Source organism: Lethenteron reissneri, chromosome 21, assembly GCF_015708825.2.
Source record: "Lethenteron reissneri isolate LAM-NWPU_2019-01 chromosome 21, ASM1570882v1, whole genome shotgun sequence".
In the NCBI taxonomy this organism is placed as follows: Eukaryota; Metazoa; Chordata; class Hyperoartia; order Petromyzontiformes; family Petromyzontidae; genus Lethenteron; species Lethenteron reissneri.
The window spans coordinates 10,377,968-10,404,591 of NC_083799.1; the positions used below are offsets into that span (position 1 = coordinate 10,377,968).

Genomic DNA, 26,624 nt, shown 5'->3' on the forward strand with positions numbered 1-26,624 from the left:
CGCAAATGATGTTATAAATATCCAAATGGCCATTGGCAGGAAAAAGGTTTCCCACCCCTGATCTAGATGGTTCCCGAATATTCCCCGGAGCTCCGCTGGTTACCTTTGGCCTAGATTGAATCCCTACTCCAGATTGAAACCCTACTCAAGATTTAATCCCCCTACTCCAGATTGAACCCCCCTACTCCAGATTGAATCCCTACTCCAGATTGGATACCGGTTACCCAGCGGTGGCCATGCAGATGCCCCACGTAACCACCAGGTGACACTCTCTCATTACACAATTATGGCAACTGACGTCGATGAGTTGGCTCGTTGCCACTCATGATGCCGTTCTAGTACATTAACCCAGGACGGTATGCATCCGGTAATCCATTTGGTGCTGTAATTGAAGGGCCATTTCACGAAACGTCGCCTATTATTCAGCTCTCAAAGCCAAGCGTCTTGACCCAACTGCGTCGAGTCTTATTCTTGATTCTTTCGGTAAAGTCACGTAGAAGGGAAATAATTAAATAAAAAATACATACAAAATTCTCACGACGTTTCGACTGCAACACAAGCAATCATCAGGTGTGAAATCCACAGCAAGAAAATTTGAAAAAAATTCTAATTTTCTTGCTGTGGATTTCACAAATTAGAATTTTTTTTCAAATTATCTTGCTGTGGATTTCACAAATTAGAATTTTTTTCAAATTTTCTTGCTGTGAATTTCACAAATTCAAATTTTTAAAAAAATGTTCTTGCTGTGGATTTCACAAATTTGAATTTTTTTCTAATTTTCTTGCTGTGGATTTCACATCTGATGATTATTGTTTGTGTTGCAGTCGAAACGTCGTGAGAATTTTTGATTGTTTTATATTTTTATTATTTATTTTTTCCCTTCTACGTGACTTTACCGAAAGAACCAAGAATAAGAATCCCTGCAGTCACGAAAGCTTCAAATCAAAATTTAGCGTCGAGTTTGTTGATTTTGACGAAGGAATCGCTTCGGTTAATAATTCTCGGATCGACTTCTCTTCCGGAATCGAGCTCTTCGTGAATCGGTAGGGAGTCGAGGATTCGAGTTTTGCGAATCGATTTATAACGAATCGGAATCGGTGCGCGGTGATGGTGGTGGGGTAGATTGTTGTTGTTGTTGCTGCTGCAGTCTCCGTCGTCGCCGAGACCTCGCGGTTTCTGTCGGGTTTCGACCACGGGGGAATCTTCGTGCTTCTTCTTGGAGCAAAGCGTCTCGATGGAGGAGTCGCCGCGGCTGGAATTGCTGCGATTCTCTCTGCCCTCGGAGCGCAGCAAATCGGTGCGGGTACGCGGAGTACCTCGTGTATCGGTGAGTTCAAGTTTAACACGATTATAGTTTAACTAACCTCGTCACCGCATTACAATTCAACTCGCTTACAACTCACCTCGTCACTACCACACTCGTTCACGACTCGCCACTGCACACTCCGATTGTTGCTCCTGCTGTTGTGGAGTGACTCATGCAGTCAGCTATTATGGCTGCAGGGTTTTGGTAGTACATGTTGTTTATGCCATTTATTGTGAAAATTCCGTCACAATTCCTATGATTGCTTTTTCATTGCTTTCATGGCTTTATTTTGGTGATTTCGAAAAGTGTATTGGTTTAGCCATGTTTGTTTGTTGTAGTACAGAGTGAGAATTATTTTATTATTTTATTATTTCCATTCTACGTGACTTTACCGAAAGAACCAAGAAGATGAATCTCTGCAGTCACGAAAGCTTTAAATCGAAATTTAATCTAAGTTGCCTTGTGTTTGGTGTTGTTGTTTGACTTGCATCCCACTGGGATTTTTGCACACAGCGTTGGTGTACGGTGTTTATTTCTGCAATATTTTGCTGTCTTTTCTTGGATGTTCTGTTTGCACTTAGTCACATATTCACTTTAAGATGTTTTTTGTTCATGTTTTTGTTTGTTGCGGTTGCACCCGATTCAAGAGCCGAATAGCTCACAGGGCTATACCTAATAAATGAACTTGAACTAGTTACAAGTCAACTTCGTGGCGACATAATTGTCGCACTCTTGACCCCGGTTGACCTCTCTTCAAACTCATCGCCTTTGCAACTTGACCTCCTTAGCCTCATCATCATCGCTCCTCGCCTCTTCGTTACAGCGGCTCTCGATGAAGAGCTCTGGAGTTGCTGCTTTAAAGCGTGGGGGCGAATCATCTGGCCGTGTTGGGTTTGAACATTGTGGGTTTGAACATTGTGGGTTTGAACATTGTGGGTTTGAACATTGTGGGTTTAAACATTCTGGGTTTCAGATGTGGTTTTGCGTGATCCGTAGTGGTGTTGTGCACTTGCCAGTATTACGGTATTGACCATGAAAGTTGTGTGTGACAGGGCCTGTGGTTTTGATCTTGGGATTGTAAAGTTTAAACAGCTCAATTGCCATTACATTTTGTTTCCATTGCGATCAGATACAATCTTTTCCCTCACAGCGAGCTCTGTGCACGACTCTGGGTCTCAATTAACTAATGTCCTATGCTTGATCAAGTTAGAACCCTTAGGTTTCTCTTGGAAATACAACAATCGATCCCAAATACCCTTTTTAGTTGCATGGGAAAGTTGCAAATTTTACAACTTAATTTCCAAGTAGGTTTTACCTTTCAGATCTGACCATACTTCTTGCTGGTCTAGTTGCTGAAGTTGAGGTGGTGATTAGGGGTGACGCCCAGGACCGATTCAGATATCACTCGCCAAGGATCTTAGCTGTGACTAGGAATTGAATTCTGGTCACCAGGTTCAAATATCACCACTGCTCCATTCCATTCAAACATCACGGGTAATTTCACATGCTCTCATCACCCACGCATGTACACATTTTACACATGGTAGTCATGAATGTTAACACTAGCGGAGCCAGGGGGGGTTGCATGTGCCCCCCCCCCCCCCCCCATGATCCGATCGAAATCCCTAATTTCGGATCATTGGGGTTTATTCGTAATAAATCGGCATTTTGCGACCCCCACTGCCATTGTGTAACATATTATGTGCCAGGGACTCTATGAGATGATAGGACAATAGTCTGAGTCCATAATTGGCAATAAGTAACGGCAAAGCAGTTATAAGCCACTCAGAATTGTGCGCAGTTGTGTATACAGTACACGACTTCCCTGAAGGCATCCACCTTCAGCGAGCGCGATGCCGATCACACACGGCTCGAATTCGACCCTCAATCGATGGCTGCGCCATCGCCGCACACGCGTCTAATAAAACGCAAGGGACAAATCCTTACTTACTAACAACTCCGATAATTTTTCATTGCTGGAGGGGTTGCCCCCCCTATCTGAAATTCCTGGCTCCGCCATTGAATGTTAAGTGGTATATTTATACCATTGGAACCTCCTTTGCCAGTAGCAAAATATGATAATTGGTTTTTTACCCTTAAATCTGACAAAACTAACACCTTTTTTTACAAGGAGTCATGTTTGCATTGACTACAATACTTGCGGTCGGAATGCGTTCTGACCGCAGGTATATTTATGTCTGAGAGTCTTTAACATTATTTTTTCCTGTAGATGGCAAACTTTGGTAAATCTCTGCAGAAACCTTTGGGCAGCAGCGGGAATCTCACCATCAACGCCATGTTTATTGACCTGGTAGGAAGCGCACCACCATGGTCCTCCGTTATGAATGCTTGCTATTGCGTTTGCTTGCGAGCATGCGTGTGGGTAAAGGGTGAGGAGCAACGCTCACAATAACGAGCAGAGCGGGGCGGCTAAAACACAGCACAGGGGAGTGCAGATGGTGCTTCTGCCAGTCAATTCGGTCACTAGGGTCTGTCCCGTGAACGTCCCCCTACCAACGAACCTTTAAAACTTCACGTGACCTCAAAGTGCACTGCAGCCCAAGCAACGTGATCATGTAACAACTGCCACTCGGTGGAAAATAAAAACTCATTGCATGTGTGTCTTGCCTGCCACTGACCATGCCTGCGTACTACAGACGGAGCTCCATGACCTGTTTTCGACGGTGGGGCCCATCTTCTCGTTGCGCCTGACGGACTCGGGTGAGCGGGACGGGTGCCAGCAGGCGTTTGTGCGGTTCTACTCGTTCCGTGATGCCGCCCGCGCAGCCCGCGTGCTCCACCGCAGACCCTTCGCTGGCAGCATCCTGCGGGTGCGGGTTGGGACCGATGCCACTCTCCAATTGTTAGCCCCTTTGTCCGTGAAAAAAAAATCTACCGATTTATTCCTTTGTTTGCTGAAATATTTTTTCACGTGTAACAAATTACGTGTTTGCAGTGGGTTATAAGTTTGAGAGATAACATATTTAAGCCACATTTTTTTACGTGAATGGTTTGTGTAAAATTTTGCATTAAAGAAGACCAAACTATATCTGGGAGACTTGCAATTAACTGACTGATAATTGTAATCGGTTGATTTCTTGCGGTTGATTTCTTGCATGCATTTAAAATTGGCGGACATCCTTCCCAAGGCAGAAAACCCCCTACTCTACTAACCTTACCCAGCGTGATTCGGACGATGCTGATGATAACACCAAAAACTGCCACTTAGCTCCGGTCAAACTTTCATTGTGTTTCATGGGTGTCCTTTAAAAACTATATAACCATACACATTTCATTATCCACAAAGTACGCTTTTCTTAACAGATAGACTTATTAAGTAGATGAACAAAAATATGCCCTTCATTATGTGGCCATCCCTGGAGAGATGATACAGTAAAAACTATCAAGAGTGGATTGTGAAGTGTACCATTGAAGTTAGCATGGTTATCCACAATGTGTAAACCTTCAGTTCCTAAAAAAATAGTTCCGTAAAAGACACGCGGGCATCTCGCATCTCTTTTTTTTAAGAGCGTGGCCACGGGGTGTTACTGGACATCTGTGAAAAATAACTTTATAGCTCATCGGATTCCTCCAGTATAAAAATAAATATTCTGTGTTGCTTGTTGCCCAGTGCTGGTCTTCTGTGCTCCACAGGTGCAACAGTGTGTCGACCGCGCCGGGGATGTGCTGCGGGAGCTGCCACTCAGTCGCCAGTACTGCTGCAACCTCGCCAACTACTACTTTGGCTTCAACGGCTGGTCCAACAGCATCCTTGGGGTAGGCACACTGCTCCCCCCTGTGCACACGGCTCCCTACGGTGCACGGGACAGATATAGCCCACGACTCAATAGTAGGCCACATGAGGCCTACTACTTTGAAATGGCCTGCAAAGGATATTTATCAATAGCTGCAAGCATTCTATTTTATTCTATTTCAGATTTATATAGCCCCCTTTCCAGGGCACTTTACAATGCAAGCATGTTAACCATGCTATATGCATGCAGCGATTGCATGTGGGTACAAAAATACAACTCAAGTTGTCTTGAGCCATTTAGCAGCATCTGAGTCAGTAGTGTTCTGTTTGAGAAAACCTCCAGCATGATTGCACGATTGGCCACACTCATCGGGTAATAGGTCATCCATTTAGTACGTACGCAAAAATCTGTCAACTTGACCCCACTCCCTATACGCACACGTATTTTTTACACCCCACCTCCCCCCCGCCACATGCGTACATACGCTTGACATACCCCCCCCCCCCCCGAATCCTATAGAATGGCCGATATTTAATCCACGCAGAAACGATCAAGGATTAATAATATTAACGTGTTTAAGGAAACAGTCCACCACCAGCTGCATTAAATCATGAAGTTGCGTGCCTTGGCCACTTATTTTGCTGCGCTGCGTGATAGCTGCAGTCAGGGGCACGGTGGCACACAAGTGACACTTTTCCCACAGTCCCACTTCTCCCGGTAGTACTTGTTGTCTGGCAACTGAAGAAACTGAACTGTGGCTCATTTGAAGGCCAATGTAGACAAATTATTATCGAGCCTTCACCCCCCCCCCCCCCCCCCCGTTTCCTGTGTGTGCATACATTGTCAGTAGACCCCCCCCCCATACGCAAGTGTACACGTTTGGGTTACCTCCCCCTCCATGCGTACGTACTAAATGGTTGGCCCCTAATGGAGTAGAATATTTTCGACCTGGCAACACGTTGTGTCCAATGTTAGCATGGGCATTCACTTCTGTAACTGCAAGGACCTCTTTCAGCGGCAGAAATAAGACTCGAAGAAAAGATTCCGGAAGTGGCACGTTTTCAAATAAAGTAGCTTATTCCAGATAACTAAATTGATTGCATGTAAATCATGCTTTAATTCTATGATTAAATGTATACGACATTAAATATATAGCAAGAATGATTATTTACAATGTCATATTTGTGATCAATCTCAAAAATGGACTGACATGCAACCATGTAAAAAATACAAAAAGCCTCTTTTGCCCCCCGAGGTGTGTGTGGTGTGTTAATATTTGGGGAGCGGTGGTGTCATCGTTCGCGTGCTGCACTACGAAGCTGGTGAACCAAGTTGTATTCTCGCTCTCGGCCAAAACTAGTGATGATCATCTTAACCAGTTCTGGCCATCTCCTAGGTCGACTCGGCCTCAAATGAGTACCTGGTGTGATGTGCACACAGCATCACTAGGGAGACAAAAGCGGCCAGATATGGTGCTGGCCACCCACCCCCTCGTGTGCCATGCCTGCCTTCATAGGTGCTCGCTGACAGCACTTGTCCTTACGGTCTGTTCAGGTTATACAGGGGATTTTTGTTAATGTTTGGGTGCCCCTCGAAAGGAATTTGACGGTGCCATTCTTGCAGAACTCGGTGAGCAGAGGAGCGGCTGGGAACACGCTAGTGAGAGGTGATGCCACGGAGCCTGCCCTCACCGTGAGGGCCGTGTGTGCCGTGGAGGTGCTTGTGCCCGCGTTCGAGATTGCAGCGCGCGGGTTCGGGGAGGACGAGGAGGTGGTGCAGAACCAAGGTGTGTCCCACTTGGCGGCAAGGCCTGTGCAGCGCTCGTACCGTCTCGTCTGAACAAATTGCAAGAGGCAAAGCATGGACACGAACAGAATCAGAATCTTTATTTATACCTGAAGAATCTGACGAGCTCTAAAGCTCTTTTTCACAGATTTTGAGCGGGGGCAGGTCAGAACGTTACAACAACAAACAATACAAGAAGAGGATAGGAGTGCAAAGTAGAGGAAAGGTAAACTAATCACTTAAAAAATAAATACAAATAAAAATAAAACATTTTTATTTTACCAGGTAAAGCCCACAGAGCTATTAGGGCCTTTTCAGAAGTGACCTGGCCACAAATGATAGCTCAACAAAGTGGCTTATCATGTGGAAATGTATCCATTTGAGAAAAACATTTAATCATAAGCCATAATCCATTCCTGAAGGCTTCCCCAAGCCGCTTCTCATAGTCCTGCGATGTAACACCTAACCACCTGCACACAAGCTGATTTCATTGCTCCATCTACCCGATATACATGCTGTGGTGCAAACTCCCACCCATGGTTGCTTCTCCCATCATTATCCTTGACCATCGACCGTACGTTTTCATTTAGCAGAAATGTATATGCTATTGTGGCACAACTTCCAATTCCCAATTTGGTGGTGTATTTTACACAGCACTATGTGCATTGAGTAGCAGCTGATCGGTGAGGGAGGTTTTTAACCCTTTTACGTTCCTATGACGTACGTGTACATCATCGGTTTTACTTTAGATTCCATTCTGTTGACGTACACGTATGTCATTGGAACGGAATTGGAAGTTAAAGGCCATGCAAAAGGGTGTGGCACAGTTTGGTGCTAGTTATCGTAGATTGTGGTCGTGCCACTACAGATTCAGACTATTTATTGATACTGGAGGAATCCGATGAGCTATGGAGGTCTTTCACATTGCGCCGCTGTCTTTAAAAACAGCGGCGCTATGCCACTTTAAATAAAATTAACGATAACCGCTTGCGCGTTCTGAAATTCAACGGTCAATGGGACCCACACCAGCAACTTGCAGACATCTCGGAACGTGAAAGGGTTAATTGGGTGCATGTGTTAATGCGTGATTTTTTTTCAGCGATGGAGCGGACAAAGTTAGCAAAAATGAAGAAGATGGCAATGGACAAAGCCCTCTCTAACGCCTTCAGCAAGATCATCATTCTGCTGCCAGGTATTGACCACAAGATTGGATCTTTAATTTAAAGCCACGCACCTCTGATAAGCATGGTTGGCTATGTACGGTGTGAAGGAAGTTCCAACATACCGTACATACGTACATACATGCAGATGATTTGGAAAGTCCACAAATTCTTACCGTTATTTGTGAATCGCTGGAGATTTCCGGGCGTGGTTGTAAATCAACTTAACCATGAAGGCCGTGATTGTGTTTCTGGGTTGGCACAGGAAGGTCGCTGTGCTGCCGTTATGCAGCTCGCGTTGTTCCTGTGCACTACGATTTGAATAACGCCGCGAAAGAGAAAGTGCTAACAGAAATAATTTTGACGCTGGCAGGACACGGCAATGTGCCCTCATTTTACCCAACACGTGCGACCTGTCGATAGACGAGTAATAGAGGTCATGTATTAAAATATGATCACCAATTTAGGAAAAGAGTAAATAATTTCAAATATATTGAATTGTTAGCGAAGTAATATGAATGGACGAAGGCTGTATTGTACCTTTTGATATGGATGGACCCTTAAAGGTCAGAGAATACCTATGAAATTACCTCCAGGTTATTTGCATTGTGACGTAGATGTCTATGGTTCACTCCGACATGATCACTTAAACTGCGCAGAAGGTGAAACATTACTTATACTTCATCTGCGTGTGCATGTGTACTTCCGCCAGAAACTGGTCCGGTTGCAGCATTCTTGGATTCACGGGTTGATAATTGTGATGACCTCACTGCCGACCAAGAGCTGGTAAGAGCTACTTGCTTGCCTGTGAGAGTGGAAATTTGCGGTCACTGACTGCAGATGGTTTGGACCTCCTCCTGTCTTGCAAACATCCTATTACCATATCTGTTTAAAGTTGGCAATAGGTAAAGGTACAGCCCTGCAATTACCTATTCAAGCAACTGCTGGTGGACGGGCCTCCGCTAGATGGAGCTCTCGAGCCTCCCTAGTCTGTAATTGGCCTACTCTTCCACGCTGGCTAGACATATTGAAAGAGGTGGGAGTACCCCACACTTTACACCATCACACGCGAGCTGTCCATCGCTTATACGTGATGTACCCATTTAATTCTTCTGTTATGTGGACATGTATGTGTATGCATGTGTAGTGTCGTAGGTCTCTTCTTCTCTCCCCCGAGACGTGTGTGTGTGTGTGCGGGTGGCGTGCGGCACACACACTCAGTCGGAGACGAGGTAGTCGCAGGAGGCACTGTCTCTCTTTAATTATGTTCACGCCACCAACTCCGGCCCCCTCTCTCACGACCACACTGCTGCCGTACGGCCCGGCCCAGACACGACCATGTCCGCGTTGCACCGACGGCGTCGACCGAGACGGCCAACTACTGTCCGGCCGCGCAATGATCAGGCGAAGGCGGCAGTGACGAAGGCGGTGACGACGACAGCGACAAAGAGACGAGTCCACTCCCAGAACCGGCAGCCCGTGGCTCTCGCTCTCCGCTGCTTTTATTCCCCTCGGCACGGCTTGGCTCCGCCCTAGCCGCGCTTCCCTTCTCGAACCCACCCGAGGGTTCCAGGGGCCTCTCTCCGAGGTCTACCGTGACCCTTGCCCCAGTTCCTCCGCCCTGCCGGCACACTCGTTTATATGCTCAAGGGCGTGTGCGCTATATGTCCACCTCTAGTTGCTGCTGCTGTACAGCAGTCGGCGCTGTATCACTACATGTATGATGAACTTCTTTCACACACCATACGTAGCCAACCGTGTTAATCCGAGGTGGTGGGGGGGGGGGTGAAATTTGAAGAAACGTGCACCATTGTTTCAACTGCCGCTCTGGGAGATTGAACTGGCGAGATGGATTGCAAGTCCCGTGTGCTAACACATTACACCACGGCAGCAATATTGCACCAAATCAAGACCACTAGAATTTGAGCTGCACACAATACTTCACTGTTTTACATGTATCGGTCTTAATACATGATCGGTCTTAACACGTGTTCAAAATAGGTTCACTGTAGTTTTTACAAGCCGCTTGCTATATTTGCACAAAGCTTTTGAAATGTACTGTTCTTGACATGCCAGTTGTGTATTATCACACTTTGCTCACACTGCTGCCGAAATAGTTTCAATTGGACATAAATCATTCAATGACACATGAACTAATGTCAAATATTTTATTTTCCGTACGTATGTGGAAACCAATTGATATCTGTTTTCAAACACACCCTGCCACATTGACACTTATCCGTCGGCATTTCATGAACAACAGGACACTTGAACTATGTGCACACGGTGGCTACTTGTAGCAGCATAGCTGGTGCCACCAAATCGCATACTAAATTAAGTTCCACAGAAAATGAAAAATAAAATCTAAAGCTACATTAAATTTTGGATGCGTAGACATGTCTTCACATTCCACAGAAAACATTCTCAACCTGTGTAAAGTTGCTGAAGCAGTAACAATTTTTCACTCGTATCTCATATATATGTATTCAGGCATGTAGCTAACAGTACATATAGGAATGTGATGTGTATCGGCTTAATTAAAGGACCTTGTTATTTTGTGTAAGCTTCCATTTCTACCCTACGACATTCACCGCCCCTTCCTCCACGTATCGCCAACACTGTCTTAACTGATGCATGGTACAACTTTGCTTATCCGACTTGGTAGGTATGAAGCTACAGTCAGATCGGATATGAAAATGCCTCGTACACAAGATTAAGAACACTTAATTATATAAGATCAGATTTGTGAACATCTATAGGAAATAGCAGTCACACCACGCACAAATATTGCACTGGGTGTGGGCTGTTAATTGGTCAGGGCGGATACATGATGGTCGGATAGGCGGCCTTGTATTGTGTTTTAATTTTAACCCTTTCAACAAATGAACCCTTCCTAGGAGCTCCTGTGATGAAGTTTGACAAGCCCCATGTGTTCTGGAGGGAAGGAGGTGCGGCGTGCAAGCCTGCCTGCTTGACACCGCTGAGTTCGACTCCCCCCCCCCCCCCCCCAAACTGCCCGAGCACCACGACCGTCCCAAGTCACTTGAGCGAGGATGGCTCTCGGCTTGACACCACGTCCAGGATATGGGCGGAATTTTCACGAGCACGGGCGAGCAGCCGCTCCATCTTCTCTCTCACCTGTGGGGAGAGAAAGGAAGCACACGTTCGTGCACAGGATCACGCTTGCTCAGCGGATACGAACGTTTGCGGCGTGCGTTGGTGTTACTTTTCTGACGTCGTGAACCTCTGTGGGATGGCTGGGAATGTCACTGTGCCTTGGCAGAAAATTACAAAAAAAAATCCTCCTACAGTAATTTATATATTTTTTATTCTTTCCGGCTTAGCTTGAAGCGTTGTTTGCACGAGCTGTCTGTCTATCCATCCATAATGGGGGGGGGGGCACTATGATGCGTCAAAACATGAACCTGTAGATTAAAGTTATGTTGCTGTTAGCGATTTACCATTTTGAAAACCAGATTGGTCAAAGAGTAACCAGGGAAAAAACAACTTGTAAATATGCAAATGGATTTTGACCCTGACAGGTACCCACGATCGGCTTCTGTACGGCTAATAAAAACTATTGAAGACAAACACTCGTTGTAAAGCTGTACATAATCCACGCATTTCCGTGATTTTTCAGAACATGTTAATGTTTGATCACGTTCCCCATTTTAATCGGTAAAAAGAGTATACAAATTGAAGGGCTTTTGCTTTGCTCGTCCAGATTGTGTCCAAATAAAACGGCAGCACTTTTTAGTGTCAATTTATAACCGAGTAAATATTTTACATATATATTAAATAATTGCATTAAGTTAGTCCTCAGCAGAATGGATCGCATTTATGCAACTTCAGTTGAAAGGCAACTCAACAGTATTGGATGATAGTTTAAAGAGTGGAAGATCGAAACTTACATTTTCTAAATATTTGTATCTTTCAGACTTCAGACTGCTCATTTAGTAAGAATAATGTATACAGGTTTTGTTATATCTTGCGTCTTGTACAAAACGTTTCATTTTTTTTACTGAACCTGTTTCGAATAAACGAAAAATATGCATTTTCCTTCCTGAATCCAGGTGTTTTTTTTTGCTCTATCTAAAAAGCTGCTTTCTTTTTGCCTCCTTCAGACACTTCAATTTGTGTGCCCGGAGAGCACACCGAGGTTGTGTTTCCACTGAACTTAACGAACCCTTCAGTAAAACCGTAGCACGGCCGCGAATCAGGGGGGGGGGGGGGGGGTTTGACCCTAGTGCCTGAGCCACAACCTTTGTCTTAAAGGACTCGCTGTGGATGTCGGGGAGGTTGATGAGCACGTTGTAGTAGGCACCCTCCACGCCCAGCTCCAGCGCCTTGACCCCCACCTGTGTCACGCAAACTCCAGTCATCCTCGCAGTGGCTTTTAGCTGGCCATCGAACAAAGACGGTCAACGCATTGTGCCATTTTCAGATGCTCTTCTGCGGCCGTCTGGAACACACCCTTCCGATATTAGGAAACCACTGGAGCTATGCACTTTTAAATCTAGATTTCTTTTAAAGTGCTTTTTGTGTTTAGTTTGTCCTTTCCCCGCACCTCCGATTAGCACGGTTGGCTACATACAGTGCAAAGTAAGTTCAACGTAGATTCACCTGGAGGGGACCACCGACACGATATATCAGTACCCCTCAACTCGCCCCTCTGGTTATTGTTACTCTGCAACACCCTCTTCCTGAAACCAGGATTTCTTGCTCGTCTATTTTTTTAGAAGCACAACACCCTCAAGACCGATTCACTGGCACAGGTTTGGGGTAGTCATTAACGGCAATAATTGTTGCACTGTTTTCTCCAGTAAATGATTTAGTATCCCAAATGTCAGCAACTGGGAGGGCAACTTTCAATTAGATCACTACGGGAGGTATCAATGACTGCCCTGAAGTTGTGTAGTCTGTTGATCATACAGATAGGAACAATATGTTCCACACTGCCCACCAGGGATTATTTGTCTGTCTGAACGTCTGTCGTGCATAAATATATATAATATAAACAGCTCTTTGATTGGTGGAGACCTACTGCCGGGTAGGGAAAGGGGAGGTGCCTAAGGGAGGGGGGGTCAGCGGAGGGGCCTGAGGGAGGGTGGTCAGGGGAGGTGCCTAAGGGAGGGGGGGTAAGGGGGGGGGCCTAAGCAAGGGGGAGGGGCCGATAGTTAAGGGGGCTGGCTACCTGGCTGGCTGCCTGGCTACCTCAAGTCCAGTTATCTTTTATACAGTTAGGAACAACAAGTTCCACACTGCCCACCAGGGTTTATTTGTCTGTCGTGCATATTTGTCTGTCGTGCACGAATGCACTTTCCAACCAAGTTCCTACGTGCCCACTCTGAAGGAACGTGTTTATTAGTAAAATGCATGTTCAACAAACTTTATGATTAGGTAGAATTCAGTCACTGGCTTAACTTGCCAAGTGGCGTAAATCGTTCATTTTTTGTTATGACACCACAATCGTGTTACCCGTCTACCACTGGGGCGACGGGTTGCATAACACACTTGTGAATTGAGAGACCTGCATCGTGATATCTGAACCGAGTTTGGGTGCTCCCCCCATCAGTGCGGTATGGAGAAGAAGGAGCGGCTGGGTTTCCCAGGACTAGTTCAGATGTTATCGTGAAATATGGCCAAACAAAGAGCTGTACATTCGCATGAATTATTATCCATCTGATCGTGGTCTGCATCGTGCCGTCAAGAGCTGCGTGCCTGCACGTCGGATCTGCAGGCGTAGTTGCCGTGTGCCGCCAGCTCCAGCATGAAAGGCCACGTGCCGTCGACGCGCTCCGCCACGGACAGCGGCACCGCCACCGCCTCGGCCAGCGCTGCCTGCACCTCCTCGTTCCGCCTGCACGCTGCCCGGCACGCGCCGGCCGCTCTGAGCAATCGCATCGCTGCTGTCACTCGGCTCGGGCTATCGCATTTCTGGGAGACTCAACTCGTGGAACTGGCAGCCCCTCCGTACGGCAGCCTCACTCACTTTTGCACTCGTCATGTCAAGGTTGACCGACGTAACCATTTGGCCACTGGTGAAAGTCAAGATTTGCTTGTTTAACCAGGCGAGTACTCGGGTGTCCAGGGTAGTCTCATTTACAAGAGTGGCCTGCAGTGCTGCCCACAGCAGGTGGCCTCACTGACATTGTGGCCCCATTTGCTTGCGCACATGCTCCACTTACTGCAGAGACCCCACCAACTACTCGGATAACCCATCTGCCCGTTTCGCATCGGGCTGCCACCTTCTCCACAGACCAAACCTGGACATGTTTCCCCGTCAGCCTCGGTGACCTCCGATTTGCATGGTTGGCTATGTACGAAATAAGTTCACACAAATAACAATATCCCGGTACAATTCAAATTCTTACTACCTAAACGCAGATGCCAATTCCCAAACTGTTGGGGGCAAACCGAACCTGGTTGTATCCAGGAGGCCAGAGAATGTTAAATTGAGGAAAGTCGCGATATTCAAAAGCTTTGGAGCACCAGAACAGCCTTGCTGAAACTAGGATTGCACCGGCATGGCTTGAATAAATCACTGGAAATTACTTGTTATGAAATTGGAAATGTTAAAAGAAATTCACAACTTGCAATTACAAAACTCTTCCCCCCCCTCTCCCCCCCCCCTATTCTGCAAGGATTCATAATCTTGGTTCTTTCAGCAAAGTCACGTAGAAGGGAAATAATAAAATAATAACAATTTATTTATTATTTCCCTTCTACGTGACTTTACCGAAAGAACCAAGAATACGAATCCCTGCAGTCACGAAAGCTTTAATTCAAAATCTCCCCCCCGTTGTACAATGATATTTAATGCAGTCAAGAAATGTGCTGCTCAAACTTGTGCGTGTAGTCCAAGGGCCAGGGCAGAAATTTGTGCCAGCTAAAGTGAGAACTTTGTTAGCACAGAAATATTTATTTGGCAAATAACTGAGTTACGTGACAACCCAGTCATTTAAAATGGTTATCACAAACCACTTATTGGCCACGTAAAGTGATTGTAACCACAAGTTGTGTATGTTGAACTTCTTGAGCACCGTACGTAGCCAGCCGTGCTAAATCGGAAGTGTGATTATGTCACCACCATGGGGTACCGATAAATTAAATATCTGGTCTGGGCTCGTGGATTACAGAGCACAGAGAAGAGGCAAACAAGACGGCTCTTGAGAGGGCAGGGCAGGTGTGGAGGGGTGAGAGGAGTGAGAGGGGAGAGTTAGCCCGTCTCACCGTTCGCGCTCCTTCTCCGTGCCCCGGGGTAACTTGAGAGCTGCCTAAACGCCATGTCGAACACACACACACACACATCATCGACGTCGTCAGCCAAGATCAATCAATTGGTGTATGAAAGCCTCTCCAAGCGAGCAGGCAATAATCCAAGCTCAGTGAAAACCGAAATGCTATTTTGTGTTTGAGTGAATTCAGTCGTTGGTGACCAGGCTGAGCCTTCGGTTAGATTTAGAACCCGGTTGAATAATGGGCAGCTGAAGCCTGGATTGGAATTCAGTAGATAAGCAGGTGAGGGAGGTGGGAGCGGGGTGGGTGATGGAGGTGGGGGGGTGAGGGAGACGTGGGTGGGGGGGTGACGGGTGGGGGGGGAGACGGGTGGGGGGTGAGGGAGACGTGGGTGGGGGGGTGACGGGTGGGGAGACAGGTGGGGGGGGTGAGGGAGACGGGTGGGGGGGGAGACGGGTGGGGGGGTGAGGGATGGAGACGGGGGGCGGGGTGAGGGGGGGAGACGGGTGGGGGGGTGAGGGAGAGAGACGGGGGGGAGGGAGACGGGTGGGGGGGGGGAGACGGGTGGGGGGGTGAGGGATGGAGACGGGGGGCGGGGTGAGGGGGGGAGACGGGTGGGGGGGGTGAGGGAGAGAGACGGGGGGGGAGGGAGACGGGTGGGGGGGGGGAGACGGGTGTGGGGGTGAGGGAGGGAGACGGGTGGGGGGGAGACGGGTGGGGGGGGTGAGACGGGTGGGGGGGTGAGGGGGGGAGACGGGTTGGGGGGAGATGGGTGGGGGGGGTGAGACGGGTGGGGGGGTGAGGGAGAGAGACGGGTGGGGGGGAGATGGGTGGGGGGGGGTGAGACGGGTGGGGGGGGTGAGGGAGAGAGACGGGTGGGGGGGTGAGGGAGAGAGACGGGTGGGGGGGGAGATGGGTGGGGGGGGTGAGACGGGTGGGGGGGTGAGGGAGAGAGACGGGTGGGGGGGTGAGGGAGAGAGACGGGTGGGGGGGGGGAGACGGGTGAGGGAGGGAGACGGAGGGGGGTGAGGGGGGGAGACGGGTGGGGGGGTGAGGGGGGGAGACGGGTGGGGGGAGACGGGTGGGGGGGTGAGGGAGATGGGTGGGGGGGGGGTGAGACGGGTGGGGGGGTGGGGGGGTGAGACGGTGAGACGGGTGGGGGGTGAGACGGGTTGGGGGGTGAGACGGGTTGGGGGGTGAGGGAGGGAGAGAGACGGGTGGGGGGGGGGGATGACGTCACCATGTAGCGGTTAAAGGCGCAGGCGTCAGCGTCCACGGCAAGGGAGAGGAGTCCCATGGCGTCGTGCAGAGGAGCCGTAGCTCGTCGCACCACCTCGTCCACCTCCTCGAACTGCCGCTTTCCGTACGTCATGAGCCCCACCATGGAGCCCAGCGCCGCGCCCTGCACACCGGCGGTAATTGATTCGGCATCTTTTAAAATGCGTTTTTATCTTCAGTCTACGCCCGACTGCTGACGAGACACCATTGGAACCTCCTTTGCCAGTAAGCAAAATATGATAATTGTTTTTTTTACCCTTTTATCTACGCAACAAAACTGTCAGTTTTGCTGTCAGTTTTGTTGCCAAATAAAAGGGTAAAAAAAACAATGATCATATTTTGCTACTGGCAAATGAGGTTTCCAATGGTGTAAATGCTTACCCCGAGCTCTCATACTCTGATGGTGCATTGTCTTTGAGTTGTGCGCCTTTTGGCGTCATCTGGTCCAACCCATGTGAGACTAGGCTCTAAGGAAAGCTGTCTCGGGTGTGGACCAATCAACTTCAAGGACAGTGCACATCAGAGTTATGTTTTTAGTTTGCATTATGACTGCAGGTATTGTGGTCTATGCAAACATGACTCCTTGTAAAAAAGGTGTCAGTTTTGTTGCCAGATAAAAGGGTAAAAAACTAATTATCATATTTTGCTACTGGCAAAGGAGGTTCCAATGGTATAAATATACTACTTAACATTCAATGGCGGAGCCAGGATTTTAAGGTAGGGGGGGGCAACCCCTCCAGCAATGAAAACTTATCGGAGTTGTTAGTAAGTAAGGACTTGTCCCTTGCTTTTTGTTGCTGACGAGACGTCGAATGTTGAAACCGGACCAGAGTTTGCTGATGAATTCAATGATGCTGAAAATTATCACTAGTTAAGTCGAAGACCACCTGTGCAATCTAGATTTGAAGTTTTCGCGACTGCATGGATCCATACTCTTTGGTTTTTTCAGTAAAGTCACGTAGGTATAAAATAAAATAAATTAAATCACGACGTTTCGATTGCAACACAAGCAATCATGATGATTGCGTACCCCTATGCAACCCAAGACGAGGCTTAACCATTCCTTAGACTACACCACCAAACACCACACCATTGCACCCCACACACTCGCCACCACATAGCACCTCACCACACACCAGCATACACCCCGTATAACCTTTTAATAGACTGTTCGGGCAAGTACCGTTAGGTGGGTGGCCAACACCACGTCCGGCCGCCTTTGTCCCCCTCGTGGCGATCTTTACACACCATCAGGTACTCAATTAAGGCTGAGTCGACCTCAGGGAGGCTTATGACCAGTTCAGATAATCGTCACTGGTGTTGGTCGTGAAGCAGGAATCGAACAGCTCGCTAACCGCTGGAGGTATGGACTTTTACATCTAAACTGAAAACGAATTTCTTGAAAACTACTTTTTGTGTTGCGTTTGTTGTCCTTCCCCCGCACCTCCGTTTCGCACAGTTGGCTACGTACGGCGTGAAATAGGTTCAAGATACACACACCACCACACACTACCCAACTCCACAGCACACTACAAACCACACAGCACCACACAGTACCACCACCAGACAGCACCCCACACCATGGAAGCCACGGCCGCCGCCACGGAGCCGCCGCCCGGCGCGGGAGAGCGCGACCCGACGCTGCGGATGAACCGGTGCAGAGGCAGCGAGCACAGGGGACCACCCTCCAGCGCGCCCGTCATGTACCTGGGCCACACATACACACGTGTACACACGTGTGTGAGTGTGGACGTGTGTGTGTGTCCACGTGTACACACGTGTGAGTGTGTGCACACTAGCACGCACGTGAGAATGTCTGCGGTGGTGGTGGTGGTGGAAGCGGTTTTTGCGGCACCAACTCTATGATCCTCTCCTTGGGGTTGAACGGGGAGATTGAGTCCAGACCCAGTCGGTTCACGACCTGTGCCCCCATTGATCATTAATTCAGCAGTCAATCATGTAGAGCAATCAATCGATCAAGAAATCAGTAAAACGATCACGCAATCAGTAAAAGCACACAAATAATGTGTTTACTCGGTTTAATCCATGATAAACTGTCCAGTGACATTCCTCTATCAGTTCACCGTTTAACCTGGTGACTTGTCTAATTACATTTTTATGACTTTAGAAGGTCTATCACGTGACATTACCGACTTAGGTAGGTTGTGTGGCAACATTTTTCCTGCCTCAAATCTCAGGGAAAAATCTTTCGACTCAACAAAACCGATCTAGAAGTGAGATCTCGGATCGAGTTAGGACCTCCGACCTCACAACATGGGCCCCTCTAGGCCAGGGGTCGGCAACCAAAATAACACGAGACATTTTTTTGTCGAATTTGGTACAAAACTCAACATTTCAAGAACCGCAATGAACGCAAATACATACGTACGTACGTACATCAAGTCACGAAGCAGTCCTTAAAGGGCCTCATGCGGCTCAGGAGCCGCAGGCTGCCGACCCCCTGACTCAAGGGGTAAAAAAAAACCCGTGGCGTGTCCATCCCCATCGCGTTTCTCACCAGGCGGATCTTATTCTCCTCTTCGAGGACGAAGAGGTGGTCGCGCTTCATGTAGAAGGCGGCGGTGGTGAGCAGGGCCTGCAGGGGCACGAGACCCACCACCTGGGAGCCCACGGCCGCCACGCACAGCTCCTGCATTCCACACCGGCCGTCGCGGTTAGTTAACCCTTTCCCCTTCCGATGGCGTATGTGTACGTATGTGCACGTCGTCGGTTTTTCTCTTCTCCAATTCCGTCGTGGCAACGAAATCGGAGAAAAGAAAAACGAAAGTGAAAAATAACTTTATTGGTAGCGAGGCTCCCCACAAGGCCATGCGGGAGGGTTTGTGGCACAGTTCGGCGCCAGCTCACGTAGAGTGTGGTCGTGTAGCTGCAGGTCTCTGTGGTGACCACAATGCCTTTAGAAACAGCGATGCTATTTACGCTGAACCACTCGCACGTTCCGAGATTCAGCGGTGAACGGGACACCCATCATGCGACTCGCAGACGTCTCTAAACGGGAAAGGGTTAAGGCCGCTATAGTTCATGGAGGCTCATCCAGGACACATGGTGGTCCGTCAGCCCCGTCCACTTTCACACCGATCCGCCTATAGTGAGTGGTCCCGTTCCTTCTGAGGCTGATCTTGCCAACTACTCATAGGTAGTGTCGTAGTATCACCATCATCGGTGTTATGGCGTGGTCATCCATTTGGTGGTGATGGTACTGTCATGATGCTGTGGATGATAGTGGTGGTGATGGTCAAGGTTTTAATAAATTTAACAATACACAAAGGTGTGCTCACACACAGTAGGACTCCCATCACGCCTTGCACGCACGTCATGCAACTGCCACATTGCATGTACAATGCAGCTCTCAGCCTTGCCTCAACCATCAGCTCGTCTTTGCGTGTCGTTCAAAATCTACTTGTTTCTTTGCTCACCTTGGCATCTTTGCACACCTCCTCGTAGACCTCGTGCATGGGTGTCACCTCGTGGTCCAGGATGTTGGTAGACACCTGGGCCAGGTCTTGCTCCTCCAGGTACCACCCGATGGCCTGTACGCAGCGCAGACGCCCGGGCTGGGCATCCACGTGGGCCAACAGACGCACATCAACAACCGCCGGTCACCACGAGGTGGTTGTGGTGGTCGACCTTGACTCAGCATTTGTGCCAGGCTAGGAGCACTCTGATGCAATATGTCAATACATTTGTCATATCGCATTGGCAGTGGCTCACCGACAAAGTGAGCGTGGGACACTTCCTGGTATTTTGGCTAAGGAGGCATTTTACTGATCTTTTTTTTCCTCGTGGTTATCTCGCTGGGTGCAATTGGTGTCATGTGACGAATAATCCCTTCATAGCTCTCTCGCAGAGCAGCACATCCGCCCTTGTATCAAGAGAACGGCCCCAACAGAAGCGAAAATCACCGATACGCCTTTTGAGATCCCTTAAAGTCACCTGATCCACACAGGAGGAACAAGCATTTTCTTCCACACCCACTCTGCCACACGAGGGTGACATTCGTTGCGTGACAGTTCAAACCAAAGTTGTAATTCTCAGAGCTGGCCGCCCATATAGGGGCGCAACGGTGGTGAAACGTTAACTACCTCGGCTGGTATACAGGAGGTCATGGGTACGATCCCGACCCTAACTCGTACATTTTAAGTTTGCATGTTCTTCTCGTGGTCAAGTGGATTTTTCTCCTGGTTCTTCGGTTCTTCCCTCAGCATTTAGAATCACCATGCGTTTAGAATATTTGGCTGCTATACATTTACACACAATAAGCCACTTGGTTGAGCTATCGTCTGTGGCCAGAATACTTCTGAAAAAGAGCTATATAGCTTAGTGGGCCTTACCTGTTAAAAAGAAAAAAAATGTTTTTACGAGAGTAATGTTTGTCCCGTGACCAAAGTTTAAATTCTCAGAGCTGGCTGGGCAGCAGGGCTTTTTTGAGTTTGGTGGCCACCCCCCATGACCCGCTGCTGCTGCCCTCCCACCTGGCTGGGCCCCCGGCCCTGTTCTCGCAGGTTGAGCGCGATGCGGTGCGCCTGCTCCTTGGTGCCCAGAACGTTGATGTTGAATGCGACGAGGAACTTTCTGGTGCCGGCGACGGTCGCCCCCCACGATGGCACCAGCGTCGCGGGTCCATAGTCCGGTGCCCAGGCCGGGTCCTTCAGCTGCCGTGACGGTCGCCGCCACCACCACCACCGTCGTCGTCGTCGTCACCACAAAAGACAAAGATCCCCCGTATAGCCTTTAACAGACTGTTAGGGCACGTGCTGTTAGTGACCACCTAATGAAAGCTGGCATGGCACACGTGGGGTCGGTGGCCAGCACGACCACGCACACACACACATGCACAAACACGTGAACATACACGCATGCACACCGACAGCCATTGTGTTATTCCACTGCCAAATGAGGGCCTACCCACGCTGTGCTGTTTGTGGAGGTTATATATATTCTAAATTGTGCTTTACCACCTGCTGTTTGAGTTATTGTTTGAGAGGGATTTTCCAAACCAACAATAAAATTATGAATTTCACTGCAATTTGGTGCCGTTTAAAAAAAAAAAATCTAAACTACGAGCTGCTGCGGTGCTGGTGTTGAGGCCCGGGTCGTCAAGAGTGGGGGCATCGCCATGCGGGGACGTTCTCACCTTGTCTCCCAGCTTCTCGTACTCTCCAGCGCGGATGCTGGGAAGGGCCTTCCGATTGTCCTTTCTGGCTGCTTCTCCATACAAGTACACTGCCCCACGTGACGAGAAGACACCACCGTGGCATCAACATCACCATCATCAACGTTGATGCAACGTCATGGCATTCTACTTTATATCCATCCACCTTCACCACCCGCCCCCCCCCCCCAGATCTGTTCTATCACATGGGGGACACGCAATCCCGCACTCGCACCACCGGTTATTGCCTTATACGGTAAAGATTTTGCAGGAGGTGCGAACAAAATCAAACTGGCGACCCCCAGACGCTATCGGATTGCTCTCCAAACTCAACATACGCAGGTACAAACTCGTTATTTTCAAATGCCTAATCCCTTCCTCTTCCCTGCCCATTCGTGACCCCTACATGTCTTCTGTTAAGGTCACCCATTCCTCGGCCCTTGCACGCTCCCTGCCATCTAAATCACTCTATGTTTGTTACCACTTTTGAACTATAAATATGTATGTATGTTAAACTTTTTTTCCCACCATATGTAGCAACCATGCTAATAAGATAATATCTGCGAGAAGAAGCGTGGTGCGTGGTACAAACACCGATCACGCGCAAGCGAGCGGATGGGCGGACAGGCGGACAGACCGGGCACATGCAGCTCCTCGGCGAGCCGCTCCGAGAACTCCTCGGCGCAGCGTACGCACTCCGACACGGTGACGCCGCGCACCGGCACAAAGGGGCACACGTCCAGCGCGCCCAGCCGGGGGTGCTCGCCTGCCAGGCGAGAAGAGGCGGGCCACGATGCGGGCACAGGGTCACGGGGTTGGGCACTGTTAGCAGGCAGTAATTTGTGGCAGGGTTAGTGGGCAATGTTAGTAGGTTAGGGTTGCGGGCAGTTTGAGTGGCAACTGTCGATTACTTTTCTGCCGAGGCAAAAAGTAAAAATACGAACAAAAAACAGGTGCCAATAACAACGGGATGCCGGAGAACAATGCTGGATTCAGCCGGACAGCAGAGGATGGCAAATTATGGATGTGTAGCACAAGGCTCGCAGGCAGCCCGACTGCGACGCCAACTCCTTGGGATAATCGAAGGCAGAAGGGCAAGGGGAAGACAAGGATAGACGTGGCGATGGGATGATGACATCAAGGAGCGGAACTAGCTAAGCACGGGAATATCTCGAGAGCTTGTGCCAAGATTTTTTAATAAAACCCCGGCACATGTTGGCCGGTACTTGGACCAGCGTTCCCGGAGCATCGCCCCCCCTCCCCCTCCCACCTCCTCCCGTGCTCACCGCGGTGCCTCCGCATGTCGATCTTCTGGAACGCGACGCGGGCGGCATTGAGGGCCCCTTCCACGGCGGCGCCGGGTGGTGCCACGAAGGTATAGACGGTGCGGTGCGACGACTCCCCGGGGTCCACGTCCAGCAGCCGGCATCCCGGCGTGCGCCGGATGGCCTCGGCGATCGCCTCGATCACCTATGCACGGGCAGCCGGCGCACACGCACGCATGTTGCACGGACAGCCACGGGGATGCCTGGCCGGAGGTTTTTCAGACAGTGGCCTAGCTACCGAGGGTCCACGCCGTGCAGCTGCATCAGGCCCCATGGGCCGCAGAAGCCCATGTGCCCGGCTAAGAATCAAAATCTTAATTTTTTCAGAATCTTTATTTTGACTGGAAAAAAAAACCGATGAGCTATGAAGCTCTTTTTCACAGATGTCCAGATGTCTTGGTGCAGGTGCCCTGAGTACGCGTAACGTCCTGGGTGCAGACCCGTCAGTTTAGAGACATGAAGAGTAGGGTTTCCACACCCATACATGTTTCTGTCAGCCTAGATCGATCACACCTGTGAAGTAGACAATAAAATTGAACACAACAACCACCAGATCTCGTTATGAATCAATTCCTGCCACCCGAAGAGGGGGGCCCCAATTGTATTCCTTCTACCTGGGCCCATGCCACCCAAGCCATTCGCTACTGAGCTGGGCTGTGATTGCCACTCTCAGATAACCCTCCACGTGCTCCTGCCTGCTTGTCCAGAAAGGGCAGTGTGGTGTAAATGTTCTGGACAATAGCTACACAACAAGCAAGGGCGTGTTGCGTGCCACTCAGAGAGTGTGGAATGAACCATGCTCAACATCATCATCAACGTTGGCATGAATGTGATGCCAGAGCGTTGAACGAAGGTGAGCCTGCATGGACTTGCTGAGCAGACAAGAGCCACTGATATTTTTTACATTTGTTTCTTGCCTACTAAAACAAGAAAACTATTCTCTACCAACAACAATGCAGTTATATGCCGAGCTGTGGTCAAAACGTATATTTACGTCCGGGTTACACATTGATCGTCTGTTTAATGTGGGTGTCGGCCAACCAATGTTGCTGATTGGCGGTCTGCAATCATTTGAACATTGGAAAATCGGCAGCCGGGTCTGTGTGTGTGCCCCTTGTCAATGATTAGCAGAGCGTGGTGTTTGCGTGTAATCACCAGCCAGGCCAGACTGTGCTGGGTCAAGAGAGAATCTGCAATCCACTGCGAGTTTACCTTGAATTTATTTCTATGGAACTCTGTTAATGTTTCCTTTATCACCAACATTGTATTGTCATAGAATTAAATTACAGAGACCTACATCGCTAACAATTAACTTTCATGTAGTACTTAAAACAGCCTGAAGTAACCCAATAGCACTGTCGTACAGCTATTCCAGAGTGAGTGCCCTTCATTTTTAATGAGACATTTTGCAACTACCCTCTCTCATAAACTAAACTCATTTGTCAATAACACTGTGGTATTAAAAAGAACAAAAAGTAAATGACAGGCGACGTTTAGGGCAATGGCCCTTCTTCACAGGCACACGGAGATAATAGGTGTGTTTGAGTAACCTCCATGGCATACTATTAGAAGAAGTGCGACACCGACACCAACTCGTGATAGACGACTGCCCAGGCTCGCCCCACATCGAGGAAGGGGCACCGCTGTGGCTAGGAGATGTTAACTACCTCGCCTGGTATGCAGGAGGTCGTGGGTTCAATCCCGAGCCTGACGCCTGCTGCTGTATATTCGAAGTTTGTGCGTTCTCTTTCCCGTGGTCGTGTGGATTTTTATCCGAGTCGTTTGGTTTTGAAACATGCTTATAGAGTAGGTGGCTGCTGCTCGACATGTCTACGTGATGAACCACTTCGTTGAGCTATGATTTGTGGCCAGGTCACTACTGTGGGCCTTACCTGGTAAAATAAAAAGTTTCGTTGATAGTTTGCTGCTGATGCAAATATCTCAACAATTCAGAATAAGAATATGTATTTATACTGGAGGAATCAGATGAGTTATAAAGCTACCTTTTTCACAGAGTCCAGTAAAGAGATCACACGGCCACGACAATAGGATGGAAGGGGGAGTAAACTGTTCGAGTGGCAGAAACAACAACAGCGTGGTTCCAGACCGAATCAATAACCCAGGCGCCACCCACCCCCCTTGGAAACACGCGGGCGGCACGGGCTAGGGCTCCAGAGTCTGGAGATGATTGGCCCTCCCTCATCAGCCACCTGCAGGGCCACAGATAAGACATTGATAATGGAAGACAATCATCATCGGCTGCGAGGGGTTGCCGAAGAGGAATAAGAATAGAATCCTTAACCCAGTGTAGAGGGAGAATTGCAGTAACCCCGATTCGACCGAGCAATTTAATCTCTATCGTTCGCTGGGGGTGTTTGGTTGTGTTTATCGTTGCAGTGGCATTTCTCCGAGTTGGGAGTTGGGATTTTTACAACAGATTAGCAGGGGAGGTCTTAGCAAGTTAAATGAGGCGAGGCGCCATGGCACACGAACTGATAGTTTCCTTGTCGGGAAAAAAACAACGTTATGAATAAAAATACGCCATAACATAATAATTTGCATTATTCTATATACTGACCTGCTCACAATATACCAATTACTTTCAATTAACTTAGAAGTGTATGACAATAATAACAGATAGATCAAATTGACCAATGTGTTGAAGGAATTTTACAAGCTTAATGGTTTTGTGCCGTTCGTGTTTAGGCGTTTCCCCAGCGTCTCAAAGCTGCGGGGAATTCGCCTTCACGTTGTGAATTAACAGGACGCAGTGCCGGATTATCCTCGTAGCAAAAGTAGCTACACATGCTACAAGCCCCGCACTTTCAAGGGCCCCGCGCTAAATGCTTTCAAGCTATCAATTCTGGTGCACTTGCTCTATTACTACAGTACTATTCTGCCTTCAACTTTGATGAACGACTGGGTGTTTAATGTTAGCGATTTGTCTATTATCTGGCTGTATAGAAAATAATTTTTTTTTTACTTTACTATGCAAGTTAAAAATGTTTATTTTTATTTTTTAGGGCCCCTTTATAACATATGCTACAGGCACCACACTTCCTTAATTCGGCACTGGCAGGACTGCCACCGGGGAGAGATGGAGCGACGAAATCAGCTCGCGTGCCGGTGCTGGGTGGATTGTTGCATCGCAGATTCGCGAGACATAGTTACGGCATCAAGGGAGTCCTTTATCCAGCAGTGGATTGATCATGGCTCACGATTATAATAATGAAGAACGTGATTGAAAGTAGCAAGTCTTTGTGTGTCAATTCCCTATTGAGGTTCAACCCCAACAGTCTAACCAGCAGCATCGCGAGAATCGACAAGGCAGCCGTGCTCCACACATCCAATTAGCGCGGTTGGACGCATACGGTGCGAAAGAAGTTCAACATATCCCCCTCCACCCCTCCGGGAACCTTGCTCACCTCCTGGTCTCTGCCCTCCGAGAAGTTGGGCACGCACTCCACCAGCTTGTCCATCGCTCCGGTCGGCTCTGTCGGTGGGACGACTCGAGAGGGCGACGATGCTGCTGCTGCTGCTGATGATGGAAACTCGCCCGGCCCACGGCGTACAAACTCCATGTGGTTCATGAATCTGTGCCCA

General features: G+C 48.7%; 2 protein-coding genes and 1 long non-coding RNA gene across 3 annotated transcripts; 2 read left to right on the forward strand and 1 right to left on the reverse strand.

The window, feature by feature from the left end:
- The first annotated feature begins 1,095 nt into the window (after positions 1-1,095).
- Positions 1,096-12,065, forward strand: RDM1 (RAD52 motif containing 1). Its single transcript, XM_061555771.1, has 7 exons — positions 1,096-1,327; positions 3,964-4,137; positions 4,961-5,083; positions 6,685-6,847; positions 7,946-8,038; positions 8,719-8,792; positions 10,904-12,065. The coding sequence occupies exons 1-7, from the start codon at positions 1,235-1,237 to the stop codon at positions 10,913-10,915; spliced, it is 732 nt and encodes a 243-aa protein (XP_061411755.1). The 5' UTR covers positions 1,096-1,234; the 3' UTR covers positions 10,916-12,065.
- FTCD (formimidoyltransferase cyclodeaminase) lies at positions 11,008-26,624 on the reverse strand. The gene is made up of 14 exons (XM_061555770.1): positions 26,447-26,624; positions 22,983-23,166; positions 22,334-22,462; positions 21,679-21,767; positions 21,017-21,196; positions 19,961-20,098; positions 19,042-19,173; positions 18,383-18,444; positions 18,104-18,230; positions 16,486-16,647; positions 15,240-15,283; positions 13,728-13,866; positions 12,269-12,364; positions 11,008-11,144 (listed from the first exon to the last, which is right to left on the reverse strand). The coding sequence occupies exons 1-14, from the start codon at positions 26,609-26,611 to the stop codon at positions 11,046-11,048; spliced, it is 1,746 nt and encodes a 581-aa protein (XP_061411754.1). The 5' UTR covers positions 26,612-26,624; the 3' UTR covers positions 11,008-11,045.
- On the forward strand, positions 18,165-21,520 carry LOC133345212 (uncharacterized). Its single transcript, XR_009755420.1, has 3 exons — positions 18,165-18,303; positions 19,045-19,197; positions 21,047-21,520. It is a non-coding gene; the product is annotated as an uncharacterized LOC133345212 (long non-coding RNA).